General features: G+C 43.5%; 1 protein-coding gene across 3 annotated transcripts in view; it reads right to left on the bottom strand.

The window, feature by feature from the left end:
• shroom2a (shroom family member 2a) overlaps positions 1 to 17,781 on the bottom strand; it is a 44,572-nt gene that overhangs the window by 23,355 nt on the left and 3,436 nt on the right. For all 3 annotated transcript variants that reach the window (XM_042112045.1, XM_042112046.1, XM_042112047.1), the window contains exon 2: positions 9,434 to 9,582. In XM_042112045.1, coding sequence (XP_041967979.1) covers positions 9,434 to 9,582 — 149 coding nt within the window. The remainder of the gene's footprint in view (positions 1 to 9,433; positions 9,583 to 17,781) is intronic.

The following is a 17,781-nucleotide window of genomic DNA, read 5'->3' as shown; positions in this document are numbered from 1 at the left end:
TACAGACTACAAGATCACTCTAACAAAAACCAAGAGACTTCACAAAAAAAACCCTGATGTCTTTGTTTGCCTATTGCAAAGCAGCAAATGACAATCTCAGCCACCTGGCTGGTGCATCACACAAATCCCCCTGCTCGTACTTCCTCATGGGTGCCCTCTCTGATTGATGATGCAATAGCTGCCATGACAACCAGAGGCAACAGAGGTGCAGAGGGAGTTGATCACCACACACAGAACAAAGGATCATGGAACATGAACACTCAGAATACTACATGAATATTAAATGTACAGACTCCACAGAGGAAAAGGGGTAAGGGGCCAGTTTGAAAAAGAGAAGACTATTTGTGGAGACAATAAGAAAATAGAAGTATAAAAGACAGATTTTTATAGTACCATCACCACTGTGAAGTTTATATTAATATAAAAAAACAACTTATTGAAGAAAAATAATATAACATAACTGATTCTCAAATAAAACTAACACCTTAAAAATACATTAAAATATTGCCAACCAACACTGGCCTCACTACTGGCTAAATTGGATCACACACGGTCATCCTTGTTTTGATTATCTCATCACTCCAGAGACAAGAAAACAGCTTTCCTTCCAATAATGAAACATCTCCATAGCACAAACAAACTCACTGGCATAAACAGTGTTTTTGACAATGCATCAGATCTCAGATGGACTGGGATCCTCCTGCTTACTTCCTCCTGTCCTGTTCCAGCCTCGTACACGTAGGAGCTTTGCCATAATTGGATTTTGCCTTCCACATTTGTGCTGCTCAAAGTAGCGTGGGCACTGCACACTGACCAGTACAGCACGTACAAGCCTTTTGTTGATCTTCAAAAGCTAAACGGCAAAGTCACTACCATGTTGGGATAGTGAAACTATAAAGGATCAATAGGATATAAGACTTACTTAAGGAGTGATGGGTATTAATGGGTCACATGCAGTTTTATGCGCTTTCTATAGATGTTATCAATTGGTAAATGATCTACTTTTAGTGCATTACAATGGGGATGAAATTATTTAGAGGTCATAAAACTGCATATAATTTCATAATTCTAGAAACATACCGGTACTCTCCTGACATTTTGCAAAACTTGGAAATAGAAATAGGTCAAGGCAATTAAAAGCGGGTCAGTGAGATCAGGTGATCAAGATTATATTCTGGTATATTTTGAGGAAGACTGCTTTAAAATAAATTCCCCACAACTCTTTTAAACACCACCAACCAGCATGTGCTGTCTCGGGACTGCTTTAATCTTCAGACATACCCTGAGATTGGTGTCAGATCAATGTCTGAAAGGGCGCTTAGGCCGTGACCTCTATAACATTAGATCTGGAAGGTAACCAACTGACTGGAGAAGCTGTACAATCCATTTCCGTACCTTCAACACAAACAACACAAATCTAGGTTAAATTGTATCCCTTTATCAGAATGTTGGACATCTTTACTGTCAACACATACATTTTACAGTAGTCATATATCTGGTGCATCCCTCCTTTTTAGCAGCACCCATTTATCCAGTACCCATACAAAGCATACAATATGATGGAAGCTTCAGCCTGGACGCAATGAATCTTGAAATGTACAGTCCTTGGACTGGCTGGGAGAGAAAAAGAATGCCCCTGTTATGGTGACACCACTCCAATATGCACAGTAATAAAATCCTTGGATGGAGAAAAACAATGGAACAGTATTTTGCAAAAATGATAACATACGCTACAGCTAACCCACAGGGATCTCAAGCTTCCAACAAGCTTAGGCCAGAGGATTCCAATCACTAGAAACTGAACCTGCACACTGGGACCACATTTATCAACACAGACCTCGATCGTGCACTCAGTCCTCACTCAGAACCCAGAGGCCTCATGCAAATGTGCAATTCAACCCCCTCAGTGGCTTCATCAGAGCTTTATTACACATGACAAGAGGCCACGGCTTTGGGAAAAGCATGGTGCACTCAGCCAAGGGCTGAGCTGCCAAAGTCAGCTTTGAATAGAGCTCTACACCACTAGATGGCAGTAGCTGAGTATCCACTCCAAGAAGTAGGGAGTTGTTATGGACTGTTATGCAGCCCTGATGCAATGGGATCATTTATTCATTGACACAATGACCAAAGTAGAGCTACACCAATGGAGTGGTAGAAAAAGAATAACAGACAACACGATACTCTATACAAACTCAGCTTTGGACTTTGAAAGTGTGGAAAAAAGTGGACAAATTCCAACATCAGCTGATAAATTTACAGGCATCCACCTAACATAACTTAATTCTCCTCTAAATGACAACTGAGAAGTATGCTCATATTCCAAAAGTATGATAGCACTGAAATTATTGGGGAGCTGATTCAAGGAGGGTAGTAACACTGTTTGCTTCATCCGACCATGTTTCCATTAAAAGTAAGACAGGAATAGAGAATGCCATATACATACTGGCTCCCGGGTTGTTCTAAAATCTACAGTCAGTACCATTTCTATTGCAGAGACAACATATCACACAATCATACTGCATTTAAAGTCATGATTTGTTTCTTGCTGCTGCTAGTCTTTAGAAATCCTTCTGAATGGGGTGGGAGGGGCGGAGGTGCTCTGCATTTAAGGTGCTCTGCACTTTTGGGTGCTGTAAGAATTGTGAAAACAGCTGAAGGTTTCGGGTTAGTAAAAGACATTGTATCAATAGGCTGGTGATTAACTGGGGGAGCTACTGATGTTTTTGGGCTAGAAAAAAAGCTGCCTGGCATTCGGTAGCAGCCTCTGCATATTTGCGAAGGACATTCAGATGATTTGGTGGGGATGGTGAGGAGAAATCAGGGGAGTTGGGGTGGGACATTGGAGATATTTGTGAATGCCACAACTGCTGTGAATCATAGTTCTGGCCCTGGGGAGTTTGACGAAGATGGTTTGCTTTGAGTAAGGGGAGTTGGGGTAGGATATTGGTGTCAGCCTTTGGATGGTTGTCTATGAGTAGATCAGACACTGATGTTTCAGCATGACCCTTCACTTTCAACAGTTTCCGGGCAGCCTTGGCATAGGTGACATAGATTTCTGCTACGCAAAATCTCCATTTGACTACTGAGAAAGAGAGAGAGAGAGAGAGAGAGAGACAGAGAGAAAGAAAGAGTCCTCTACGGCTAGTTGTGACCTGAGAGAACAGTGGCGCAAAGGGCTTAGCCAGACCTCAGGAATCCAAACATAGTGTGCTGGGTTACTGAGGTCGGCCCTGGCAACAAAAGCCTGTCCGTGGGCAGCCTTTGTGAGACCGAGCTGAGGGTGCAGTCGGGTGGAAAACATAAAGCCCTTTCTGTTGAGGGTTATCATCAGCAATTGTGTCAATGACATATTAACAGCGGAGATCAATGTGTCTTTTAGAACAGTTGACTGTATCCTGACTACAGGTTATTTTATGTTTTTCTGTAGGTTAAATATCAACGTTGCCCGTTTTGTAACTTTGACCACTGTTCAGGTACAGTGCATTGGAACAAATCATTCTCCATAGATTCCACACCGTACTACATATAAGAAAAGACAAAAGTCATCACAAAATGCTGTTGTACAAGCCAGTTTAATGACTAAAGCTGGCGATATTTCTTGCAAGTTTGGGATAAGTCATTTAAAGATCAAGAAAAGGGGTAAAGTGCACCGATTTATACATGCTCCAGTGGACAAAGGGGCTTAGTGCCATCACATAAAACTCTGCGGATGACTGGGGCACAGTAAACAACCCTGTGGCCACTTGAGGACACGCCACAGTGGACAGTCACCATTCAAAAGGTTGACCGTCCAAACAATGAAGGGTTTAGACACAAGTTTGCCAGTCTCATTATGAATGATCAATGAAAGTTTATAAAGACAGACCAAGTATACCAAATGTATAATTGTGCTTTTCTATGGGTATGCAGCATGTTCACATCATCTCTGAACTGCCTTAAGCTCTGTGGGAATACTCAGGGAAGAGCTTGTTGGATACAGTTTGTCACCGACTTGGACTGTCCTTAAAAGGGAAGAGGGGGCTGTAAAGCCCCATGGCGCAGACTTCCAATCCCATTTTAATCACACAGTCCATAATCCCAGCAACCCTGTGTAGCAGATTATGAATCTGCCTCCTTCAGCTCCCAGAGGACACTTGTTAATGTCTTCGATGTCTTAATTGCTTTTGTGTTCAGTTGGCTCGACCAGTTGGGTGTGTTGTCACAAAACACAAAAAAGTGTTTCACAAAGAGAGATGGGGTGAATCATCAATAAGCGGTAATGCGAAAGTCCTTCCTGGAATGTAAAGGAAACCGACAATTCTGGATTGTTCCACAAAACATACTGGTTCCTGGATGATATGTTGAGCTGGAGCCTCTTTTCCCACGCGCTGCCACACCCAGCTGACATATTAATACAGTACCTGAAACATCCTCTCCACGCACACACACACCCCAAATTTACATACACTCACAGAGAAAGTATGAGATCATGGAGTCACTGCCACCAAAAATGTCCCTCTTTCCTAATTTGAGGGCATTACAATGGCCACACCAACAGATAACAGCAGCAGCAGCAGGTCCTGACAGCTTCCCTTTTCCTCATTCGCCAACTGACAAGTCTGCCATTCACACAGATGACACAGTGCTGGAAACCTCCCGCTTAACCAGTACAATGTAAACAGCCTGACCACAATAAGATACACAAAAAGAACAAAAGCACGGTCACACGTCATTACTATATCTGATGACAGTCAACGTTCAGCGATTTTTCCTCTAGATGAGGGGTGACTTCTCGGTCATATTTTAAGGTTCCTGTTAAGGCGAGGGAAAACCATGATTAAAAAGCCACTGCTCTCATATCCACATCTGAACAACTGTTTGACCTCAAAATACAAATGTTTTGTATCACCCAAAAAAAAACATGAAAACCACAATTTGAAAGACACGTAAAACATTTGACTTGAGGCTAACCCGAGACACGAATAAAGCAAGGCTGACTGTGCCAAGTCACGGGTGAATGTGCTATCTCAAAACCAAACTGTTAAAATGTATAACCCCCTGTGGAGGAGAAAACAAGCACTGCTCACCACCATCTCTTTATACAGCCAAGTTCACACCTCGTGTTTTAATGCGGCCGACTGCAGACAGAGGGAGAGGTGGTTAGGCGGCCCTGCCCTACACTGTGGTTCCGTAATGACCCCTTATCTGTGCCCAGCATTCTAATTCCGACTCGGGCCTACTCTTTGTGGCTGGGGAAAATTATCAGCTGCAGATATCGTTTGTGTGCGCAGTTATAATCACAGTTGGTTATGACCTCGTTCTCTCTGTGTTTTTCTGTGATTTTCAGAGTCTCCCTCTTGCTTGGTCTTGTTATGCTCCGCGGGGTTGAGAAATCAAAACAATCTGAGCCGTTTCTCTACCCCAGTGAGGCAGTGAAACAGGAAAGTAAGCGCTGCAGCCAAAACCTGCAAAATATTTCTGCGATGAACATCCTGCTGTCATCCTACCTACCCAGTGTTTACCGAAAGATACGTTCGTATACATACGTAATGGAACACACGTAGCATATATGAAACTGTGATTCATCCAGTTTCAGGTCACCAACATATTTAAGCTTGAACTCATCAAATACCAAAAATTCACCTTCTACCCAAATAGATGAATAGAACAGCCGTTTTCCCCTTGAGCAGTATTTTAGTAGAGATTACATGATTTGGCTAGCCTGACAAGCCAGACCCACATTAAAATGTAGGGTCTGGGCACTCACCGTTCACAGTGCTCAGTCCGAGGGGTGGGATAATCGGTTGTCTTTTAAATTCCCTCTGCACGCAATAGGACAGCGCTGAGTCCCATGCGTTTTCCCACCAGCGGAACTAGTTGGCTAGTTCAAACTTTTGCCAGCTTAAAACAAGCTTAACTCGTGTCACACTGTTGGTCAACAGCAACATCCATCTTCTTTGTTTTCAAGTAGCAGGGAATTCAAGCCAAACTGCCATCGATCATTATGTTAAGCCCACCTAACGACTCTATACACTATTTGATTGGCCTGATAGAAGTTTAATTTTTCAAGCTCACAAGCCAATGGAGAGTTGCTAGACTAGCCCTGGAAGCAAATGTAATTTCCTGCCGCTAGGGTGCGTCTAGATTTCTAGGCTATGATTTGGCAACAAACACGTCGGTATTATCTAGTTTTTGTTTCAGTGAAATGTTTTTGTAACATCCATGAGTGGGATCGAAACTGGAAATGCAAGGCGTTGGTTCCAAACTAGTTCTCCTGCCTTTGTAGTATAGGGGCCACAGGCGAATCAAGCCCTCATTGCAATGTCATTGTGAAAAAGAATGGAGGGGTGGGGGGGGTTGTGTGGACTTCCCTGAACACCAGTGTTTGTTTAGGCATTACGTTATAATGTGATCCAACACTCTTGGAGTGCTCCAGACGGGGCGGACTCCAGACAAAGAGGGCAGTGTGTGGCACACAATGGGGCGGCCTATGTGGCCAACAGCACCTCACTGATGACTTGGGGAGGTTATGACACCCGCAAATCTACTGATAGGCCCTTTTAGTAGCCTCAGTGAAGCTGAGGAAACGGCTTGGGCTGGGTAAATGACGTGTGAAGAGATTGCGCTTGTGTGAGTGTGAGTGAAAGAGAATGTGGATGTGTTATGCAGCAAATTACAATACAGTGTAAGCAGCACAGACGAAAGGGACGTGGAGAGTCAAACTGGGAAGTGGCGAATGTATTTGAATAGGGCTGTTGCCAAGGGAGCTATGCAAAGTGCCCATGTTCCGGACAACCCAGAGGCATGAGCATACAAGATGTGATGTGATAGCTGATTTACTTCTACCGACATGAATCAGAAGCGAGAAATCAAGTCACTTTGCATTCAACTGATACCTCAATATCCACTCTGTAAGAGGACAAGAATACTTATCGGAGCTCTCAATGGGAGCTTTATTCTTTCATTAAGGTGTGCCACACACACTAAATACAGAAACAGAGATAACAAAACAAATACTTACAATTATTGAATAAATGCCATCCAGATGAAGTAATAATAATAAAAATTGTCCTACAACTGGGTCATGCTGCATACCTAGAATAGGTTACTGACTACAGTCTGTCTGAGACAATAAATCTCAGAGCCTCACCCTTCCACCCCGGCCGCTTTTCCTTCATCTTAAATCAACAGGTCACATGATCACAGCCCGTCATCACTGCTCTCACCAAACAGGCCCAGCAGGCTTGGGAGAAAGGTCTCACGCTCTGACAGTTACAGACTAAGCTTAGCCCAAGCCAAACAGACCGTCATTAAGAAGATCCACTTGCTTTCACTGACACAATCAACATGTACATGATGCCTACATTTCTGGGAAGGGAATTAAATCCAAAGTTGGAGCATAGATAGATCACTCAGTTTGTGCATACAGTTGACTAGCATTAGATTTCCACCCTACTGAGTGTGTTGCATCGAGAGAGCATTGATATTCAGATTGTGGGCTCGCAGTACACAAGGAAAACTGGGACACCTGGGAATACCCATGTAATTACCACGGTGGCACAGCACATGAAAGGGGATTCATGCTTGTTGAAAACATCAGAGGGGGCAGGCGGACTCACTGCGGGAAGCCATTAGATGCATGGGATTCAGCTGCTCCGCACAGCATAGGCACCTCCAATCAAAGCTGACCCATCGCCATAGTTTCATGGAGGTAGCCATGGAGACAAGGTGAGCTCAGAATATTGTTCAGTGGTGAGGATAACAGAGTGGGTGGGGCTCACTGATGACAATTGGAAATATGGAGAGAGAGAGTGTGTGTGTTTATGGGGGGATAAGGCTTTGTGTTTGAAGTGTTTCCTTATGTTTGATAAGACTGTAAGCGCGTTAAGTCTAAGTAAGTGTCTGTATGCGTGTGTCTGTATGTGTGTACGTGTACGTGTACGTGTGTGTGTGTGTGTGTGAGAATGTATTAGGCCTGCACGATTCAGGGGGAAATATGAATCACGATTTTTTTCGCTTAAAATTGATATCATGATTCTCTCTCCCCCCCCTCCATAAAGTGTAATATTTATTACACACATGAACCATGACAAAACAAAACAATTTGGCAGTACCAAACATAGATTTTGGCACCTATAGCACATTGTGCATCGCCACAAGCCTGTAAATATAGAGGCTTCAATGAATAAAGAAAATGCTGGCCATTTAAGTACAATAGGCTACCAAAAATAGTAGCCTACATATACAACAATATACACCTTGAACTAAATATGGTCCTGATACTGGCTCTATCTGAACTCCTTGAACATATCTTTACATAACTAAAACATATCAATTAACATACTGCAGCTACAGTCTCTAGAGAAATGGAGTTTGTCAATTTAAGTAGGCTTACAGTATCAAAAACAGAATGATTTTTAAGCACTGTTGAACTGCCTGACTTTTGTATGGTACCATTCCGTTCAGTTGGCTGATTCTCATCACTAGTACCCAATGCTTTTTGCAGTAGCCTACTCTAGGCTACAGATTACTTCTTAAAAGTTATTTCTCCACTACTGGTTCATTTATCAAACTGGTGTTTTCTCTACGTCCTTTGCAAATTAAGCCACGTAGTTCGGTAGAGAAATGTTTGAATATATAGCGTTTGCGATTGACAACGCGATTGACAACGTTGTGATAAGTAGCCTAGGCTATAGCCTACTAACTTTAACTTGAATGCATCAATTTTGAACAAAATTGTCTAGGCTACACTGTGACAGTAGTCTGAATGAAAAGTCCTTGCACAAGCGGTGCTGGCTGAAGCCAACCTATTTGAGGGAGAGCAGTGCAGGGAGAGAATGCGTGCTCTATTTCTACAATGAAAGAATGTATCTAGGCTAACCTATATTTTAAATAAGCAATCACTGTGTAATCCTAAGGAAAAAATAAGTTAATATGTTATAGATATTGTAAGTAACGCAGGAATGGACAGGTTATTCAGCCTAACTGTAAATGATTACTGAAATTTGAATTGTAATGTGTTACCTTACTTCGTCACCCAATAAAGTAACTAAATTACAGTAGTCAATTTTGTTTATTTCCTGTCGCATTAGTTCGACGATGCTGCAGCCTCGAAGACCGTATTCGCTCCACCAGTGAAACACGTGAGTAAAAGGCGCTTTGCTGAGGGTGAAGCCCTGAACTTTGTGAGAGACGGGAGAGCATTGCAGCGCTTGGGAGCGCTTTAAAACTCACAAAAAAAGTAGTAGCGTTTGTGATGCAGTCGGCTCGTAAAATTAAATGAGAATCGAAGTCATTTAAAAATTATATCATGCACAGGGGTGAATCGAGATCGCGATTTTATAACGATTTATCGTGCAGGCCTAGTATGTATGTATGTTGTGTGTGTTGTGTGTGTTGTGCGTGGGCGCGTGTGTATGTATGTTGAGTGTGTTGTGTTTGTGCATAAAATTACCTTTTCACCACCAGCGTGAGGGTCTTGTGGGATCCCTTGACAAGGCAGATGGCCTCCTGCCGGTAGCCGCTCAGGGGGACGTCGTTGATGTTGACCAGCTCGTCTCCAACCTGGAGCCTGACAGCTGCTGCCTTGCTACCCTCCTCTACCTGTTACACAAAAACCACATGCGCTTTATTTAAATGATTTCACACACACACACACACAGAAAATGACAATCTAAACACATACATCAAAATACAAACAAGCATACAAATACACTACATTTAGAAATACAAACTTATGTATGGTAACAATACATGGTTCCTTCAACTCCCATTGCCCCCAACAGAGTAAACACAACACACATCTCTTTATGTCTCTCTCTTACACACACACACACACAGCTAAATCACACACTCTACTCAACACTCAACCTGCAATATCAGAGCGACTAATAGCTGGCAACAAAGGCACATGTCAGCAGAGGCGGGACCGACACTAATCCATCTGAGGAGCTGGCATATGGGTTATAGAGTAACCACCTTAATCCCTTAGATGACAAACAAGACAGGGTTACTTATGCAGCTGCAGAGCTGTTCTACACTCGGTAAACAAAGAGAAAACATTCAGGCAGTCTCAAGTGATTCATCTCCATAAGCTTGAATTCTCTGCATCAGGGTTTGAAAATTCAACAGTCTCAGGAGAATATTTAGGCATTCTGCGAACATAAAACCGTAAACCATTATGAGGCTAAATGTAGCACTGTTTATAGGAAAAACCCAGGAGAGTCTGTAAGGAGTCTTTAAGTCTAAAAATGCATCAAAGAGGCCACCGGTGATACTAAGAGAAGGTAAAACAAACCACATTGTGTTTGCATGGTGAGAGAAGGGACACTACTCTGCCTCTACAACATGGACACCCACTGGGCAGGGACACCTGACAAAACAGTGTGTGTGTGTGTGTGTGTGTGTGTGTGTGTGTGTGTGTGTGGTGGAACGGACCGTGACACCAACGCTCCCTCCTCAACCTAGCAATTTGTTGAGGCACTTAAGCAGAACTCCAAATCAAAAAAAAGGTGCATAACTTCATGAAGTTTCCACGACGAGGCACAGAGACCCAGACACCCCCCAGAGAGGGGGTCTGACCTGAGGGGTCAGCCGTGCAGCCATGGGTGAGAGGTTAGGGCTCCGTAGCTACTGACTGCTGTGTGGACCAATCTCAAAATATCCCATAATCCCAAGACCCACTGAATCTAAACAAACAGGAAACGTACACAAGCTGGGCTCGAAGGAGAACGCTGGCTCAAATGTAGACAACATTCCCCCATAGCGCCCATAAAAACGCCACAGGGAAGGTGCCACCCTTTGTTTCAGTAAAACTACAAAGAAACAAGAAGTAAAGACACACAGACACAAAACTACTGTGACGGGTAATCTGTGCATGATCCCTTCAAATGGCATCAATGATTAGCCTAAATGCATCTTTCATCAAGTACAACCACTTTCTGCACCTACAACTGCAACGATAAGTGCTTGACCTTCACCTCTTAAAGTCACAGGGTATCTTGGGATTAACACATTGGAGCTGGGAAGGTCTCTCTATCTATGACTTAAGTCTGGAGTTATGTCTACCTTTCCATCGATTCCTGCAGTGAAGCCTGGTGCTCAACCCCCACACAGATTAGCAGTAGTACCCTGTTAGCGGCAGCTTAATCATATCCCGTCTTCATTATTCCCTCATAAAGAGTGGATTTGGTAGAGCCTTCGGATGTAGGGTGCAGTGGCTAGGGCAGGGTAACTGGTGGTGGGGGTGGGGGGTTATGGGCTTGGTTGAGAGGGGTACGTGGTGGGGGCACTAGTTTAGTAAATTCCAATGACGATGAATAATGCACCGTGCTGTTCTTTCACGTGCTATCTTGGTTTTACACCAGAGTAGGGGCCTTGGGCTGATGACAAATGAGGTGGTAACAGGCCGGGGCCAGAGCTTATCAGGAGTCCAGCCTCTGGAATTCTGGAAAATAGCAGGAACAATGCAGGAACAACTTATCACAGTAGAGAGGGATGACTTTGAAAGCAAGACTTGGTCAAGCGTCATTTGCACACTTTGACCATAGACTCTTGACTCTTAAAAAATAGTTTTACCCATCACTGACAAGTCAACATCAGCTTTATTTCAGCAACTGAACTTGGATTTTACCCTATCAGGATCAACCCTTTCATGGTGGCTGGAAGGCACAGCTCAAAAGCAACCTGGTTATTTTTCTTCAAACAGATGATAAAAGTACCCTGTGCATAGGCCAGCAGAGCCTCTTAAAGAGCAAATAAAACAAGCGCTGCAGAAAGAATGCACAACAGCAGATAGTTTTGTTGTTGCTTGCGTAGTCTTTCTCCTCGTTTATTATTTCAAAATCAGCAGGGCTCTGTGACATCCGGAGTTGCGGTTCCATAACAGCCACCCCAAAAAGCAAAAAAATGCCAGACTTTTCAGAATGCCTAAATAAGCCACACTTAAAATAACCTTGGATGGTAATTTAAAACAGGCCTTCCACGGATGCCCCCCTCTGGCATCTCCCCTCTCCGTGGTGAGAAAAGAAATGGCTTAGAACAATGGAAATTTTCTTTGGAGAGTCAACAGAGCAAGCGATGCACAGGCCCCACTATGAGAGCTTTGTCCTATCCACAGAGGGGTTGGGGAGGTATTACCTAACAGCGAGTTGGTGCATGGGGGGGTTAGATCAGGGAGAAGGAGGATGTGCAGCATCGCATGTAGAGAGAGGGGCCGGAGCAGCATCGCATGTAGAGAGAGGGGCCTGAGCTTGCCGTACGCAGGCCACATTTTTGGCAGCAACACAAGCACTTCCACGGACCACAGGGGGTTTGTGGTCTTGGTTTGGATTAGTCCTCTCCACCTACCTCCCCACTGCTCAGCCTTAAGAGGGCTCAAATGTCTCGGAGCATCCCCACGCCACCCTCAAGCCCTGTAAACCAACCAACCACCCATTCCTTTCTCTTCCTGCGAAACTAATGCTCAAAGGTCCTGCCGCCGAGTGTTTGCCTCAATTCCTCACGGTCGTGTCCATTGGGGGACTTGTGGGAAAGCTGTGCAGATGGTGGTAGGCAGCCCAGGAAGGATGTGGCGGTCAAGAATGTTGTGTTCTGCTGACAGGCATCCTCTCCACTTTTGCTGACTGGACGTCAATCTCATAGCTGTAGGGCCTGCCCATTCTTCCATCCCACTGACTGCTTAGAGTAGGCTATGCAGGCGCCGCATCAGAAAATAGAGTATCAGGGTCCCTTTACCAACAGGCATCATTCTGTGATAACAAGTTTGCAGACATTAAAATCCACACAACATTTCTGAATCGTAGTGGCCTTCATAGTAAGTCTGCAAACATATCTTAACTCATCGTAGCTTTAACAGCTGACATGATCAGAGCATTCCTTCCTTAAAACCACATCTTCAGTACAGAACCAAGAGCAAGGACATATGTTCTCTCCGATGAGCATATCAGCGAACAATGCACCATGGATGAGTTCGGAGAGTAAGGAGAGGTAGTAAGGAGAGGTAGAGCATGATCGTAAACACACACCTCGGCCCCAGGGATGAAGAAACACAGTGCAAAGTACTCTCCTGCACCAAAAATGAACGCCATGGTTTTATCATACTAATAAATAAAAAGAAAGTGTTTTTTTGGTATTGTATCTATACACATCTCACAAGTCTCTCCACGTATTCAGGTATCTCCGAGGTACCAAAGAAATGAAAAGATTAAACTACACAGAAGTTGAACAGAATAAACAATACTCTCTCTGATAGTTAAGCCACTGCTTCAGTCAAAAAGCTCTTAGATAGATAGATAGATAGATAGATACTTTATTGATCCCCAAGGGGAAATTTCTCTCTCTCAGTTTCTCTCTGAAGGCCAAAAGGAATATTATGAGTTACCCTACGGAACCAAGATTAGGACTGTATGCAAATTTCTATCCTATTGAGCAATGAACTCAAGGACCAGGGCAACACTATTATGCTTTACCAAACCAAACAGAGAAACCAGACTAACCATGTGTATGTAGCAACATTCATCAGCTAAAGCTATTCAACTCATCATGGCAGTCAGTAGGGCCTTGACTCCATCCTCAGAAGTAGGCAACCACCTACAAACAGCTGTGCCATTTACTACACCTCAAAAATGTCTAACAAGTAAAGCTACCATCAACAGGGTGAATGTGTTAGACAGCTGCCTGGCCATAAATGCAGTAGCCACAACCACTCCTTTAAACCACAGGCTATGCCTCATGGTCTTATTCTGTAAACCCCATTAAGACGTAGGATTCAAGCCCTTTAAGGAGCACTTGTCAAACGAAGAATGGCCTCAGCCTGTAACAGTCTGTTTAAAATGAACATACGTAATAGTAAATAAGCCTCTGCATTCCTCTTCCCTACTAGATTTTTTAAGGCACAAAAACACTGCAGACCTTAAACTATTCACTTACCCCACCCAACATACACAAACAGATTCCTGCTTGGGGGAAGTCTAAACATTTGAAGTGTGGGTGAGTAGAAATAGTGTTGAGTATGACACTGTGTCTGTGTGTGTGTGTGTGTGTGTGTGTGTGTTTATGTTTATATCTTTGTGAGTGTGTACACGTCAAATAAGTGTGTGCAGTGAAGTAATGATGTGACTAAAATCACTTACAAAAGAGAACTATCCACTTAGCACATCATCATGCAAGTAAGAAGGGGTTTGCCAAAGGTTGAACACATACTGCAAAGAGCAGTAAGCTATGGTAAGAAAAAATACTCAAAACGTACTTCTGCCACTAGTCTACTTCTTTCCACTCTGAGCAAGCCTGGAGAAGAAAGTAACATTTCTCCTCATGTCTTACTCCGGCATAAGGACCTTTTTCTTTCTCATAGGGAGACTAAACAAGAGGGAGCACGCTGCTTTGGAAGTTGCCGTTGGTTTTGAAATACCAAAACACAAATGAAAGCATTTATGAGAAAACAAAAAGACATGTAGTCCTGCAAAGCCAGCATACAAGGTGCGTGCAGTGTAAAACAGGATTATTTGGGTTTATTGAAACGGGGGGAGGATTTAAATAAAGTCGATGAAGACCTTTGGCAAAACTCTTGGTATGACAAGAATGCTGAGAATTTTAATTAGTTCCAGGTTCTTACTCTCCCACTTTTTAAACATTTTGCTCTCTTTGTGTGATTAAATGGAGCTATTCAGTGGTCCGGCTATCTCCTGAACATTTATTTTTCTTTCACTGGTGCTCCAGAAGGCCTGTAAAAAAACGAGGCAATAACAAACAAAGCCTGTGATTTTGGCACTGCTTGGGGAGAGGGGAGCTTGTGTACTGCTCTGGCCCTGTCTGCTGCACCAGTCCCATAGCGCTGCGGCCACGCATGGTCAGGCACATAGAGGTAATGGGACCCTGAGACAAAGGACATATAAGCTCTGTGCCAGAGACATCACACATGCAAGCCCTCGCACGGACACAAACACAAAAAACAAACACATGATCACGCCTGTGGCCTGAAAGGGCCCACATGCTTGGCCCACATGCTTGCACCAGTCACATCTTGGGTCAAGACCCAGTAAAGATCAAATTAATATAAATAATATAAACAAACAAAATAATGAGAAGTAGCCCTCTGTTCAGATTACGTGATTGAAATTTGAAAGAAAAAGAAACCCTGATGATGGCAAAGAAACCTTAATAATATTTTGACAACTAGATCGACAACTCTTCATATTCACAATGTCCAAGCTGTCTCTTCTTTGGCAGTTATGTCCACTCAACATCAACCTTGTGTGTTGAGCCAGGTGATAGGAAACTGCCATCTCACATTCATCTGCACACATTATGACTCACTAACTTCCGTTTACAGTGTACATGGAAGTTGTTTAAAGGAGCTCATTGTCAGCGTCGTACATTGTTGTATTGTTCGCAATAGTGTGGGATCCCTGTACTGTTTTACGCAGCCACCATTTCTAAATAAACCATCTAAAGTCCCAGAAATGAATCCAATGTACTCTGCCTGCTCCTTTGTTGGTTTCACTACAAAGCCAGGGCCCATCCTTCCCTCCGGAGCTGAAAGACTGTACTCTCAGCACGGCCTAAAGAAGGCCAGGTTCTCTAATCCTGGCTAAATTTATCCCAGATGCTGCATCATGCCATTCCGACAGGCTTGAGGCTGTCAGGAATAATTCAGTACATTTGGAGAATCCGACGAGTCTCCAGCATTCCTTTCCAGCTCCTGGCACTGCCAGCCACCTCCAGAAAGCAGAGAGACAGAAAGCATCCAGAACAATCACAAAAAAAATCACTTGGAGGAAGGGGGAAGGGAGCAAGGGACCAAGGGAAGGAAGGAAGGAGGAAGGAAGGAGAGGCAACAAGTGAGCAGGTGGGCAAGATAGAAGCATGTCAGCAATGGCCATGTTTCAAATGCTAACCATGTCTACCAGTGACATGTGGATCCAATTTTAAAAGCCCTACCTTTAAAAACAAGCATAAAATACAAGCTTGTTCAATACTTTATCTACAAAGACTCCTGTAAAGCAATAGCCTATGAACTAGATCCAAGGAGTCAACTGTTACATGACCCTATGACATCTCACTAACAACATGTTGGGTCTACACTCCCTGACTTAACCACATGCATACCAACCTTGGTTTGGGGCAAAGTAAGGGCAAGATCATGGATTCAATTACCTTGTACATTACAACAGTTGCAACAAAAGGAAATCATTAGTGATCAAGTCAGCATTTAAAGCGTGCTGTGATAAAGCATGCACCTGAAGCAACAGAGGCTGACAGACTTCCGTCTTAAATGAAAGGCTCATTTAATATACTCTGCTGTAAGGGCACTGGCATCTGGAATGACATGCAGTGACCTCATGTTTTGCCAGATGACCATATTTGATCTTTACTATTGGCTTTCTATGCAACAAAGCAGGCTGTTTATAGGTAGTCTGTCTCTGTAGTTTAAATGTACTTTCCCCCCCCTATAACATTGCATAAAATCAAAGACTAAAAAAACTGGTCAAAGTCTAAAATACAATTAAACACTGAACACATGGAGGTTACCTTAGACCAAAAAAGTGCGACATTAATCATCTTACCGATCAATGAGGTGTGACGATGTCCCCTGGAGATCTGTAATTGTGCCAAGTTTCCCCCCTCGAGCGCTGCTATCAGACTGCCAGCAAACAACGCAAGTGCCCCCACTCAGGGTGGACTCCCGCCGAGCTGTTCACATTAACTACCCAGAAAACTGGACGGCGTGACCCAAGAGCTCCTTAAAGATCTTACCAATGGCAAGAATTCTGCTCATTCGCGTCACATGTCCGCCTCCATCCCACAACAAGAGCATGAAGGCGTTCAATGATTTAGAGAAAGGGGGGGGGGTTGGTTGTTTGCTACTGGAGTACACCACAAGCTCACCAACCAACGCAACCGCTCGCAAATGCCCAAGAGGGGTGGACCTTGGACTAAGTCTGGTCACCTGCAAACACGACAAGCAAATTCCGAATGCAAAGAGGAGAGCTGGTGTGACCCACCAAATCTCCCAAGCAAGGTCATTGGTGGTTTATCATTAACCCACAGAATACACACAACGGAGTTTCGTTTGGCCTGGCTTCCAATCCCAAAAAGACATGCCAAGCAGCTGAGAGAAGGATGACTCACACACACACAGGGTGTATGAGGCAACCTTTACCCACCGCTGCAACAATGAGTCGACCAAGGCCAAGTTTAATCCCCACTTCTCCATGTCGCCTTGATCATCATTAACCCCATCAGAGAACATTCCCAAACGCTCAGCAGGGGGTTTTAAGGAGAATTTCACCACAGTTTCAGTCACTTTTTATGTTGTGTCAAAAAAAAAAAACATATCGATGAAAGAAACACTAGTTTAGCTCTTCAAAGTTAAAGGCCATTTCCATGGCCATTCTATTACATTACATTTGGCTGACGCTTTTTAACCAAAGCGACTCACAACACGGTAAACAATTTAAAGGTAGAGTACGATAAGAACATGTTAGTGCATCAGTGAGTGTTATTATTGTGTGTTATTTTCATACAGTCAAGTGTCAGTTCTAGTCAGGTGATAAGTGCTATATTAGCTATTGGTTAATGATCATTGTGCTTGGCAATATGGAGTAAGTGTGGGAGGAGAAGAAGGGAAGAAAATAACTGGAAGGGTGAGAAGATTTGTATTGGAAATAATAATAAATTATGTTTTAAATCTACTGGATCTTGGATCATTATTGTCAAAATAGGTTTGGCAGGAGAAGGCAGAGAAGAGATGACCAGCTTTACAGACAACATTGGCTAACAGAACATATATTTGAGACATAC

This window comes from Alosa sapidissima, chromosome 12 (assembly GCF_018492685.1).
Source record: "Alosa sapidissima isolate fAloSap1 chromosome 12, fAloSap1.pri, whole genome shotgun sequence".
NCBI lineage: Eukaryota > Metazoa > Chordata > Actinopteri > Clupeiformes > Clupeidae > Alosa > Alosa sapidissima.
The sequence above is the reverse complement of the archived record's forward strand: the minus strand, read 5'-3'. Positions and strand labels throughout refer to the sequence as shown.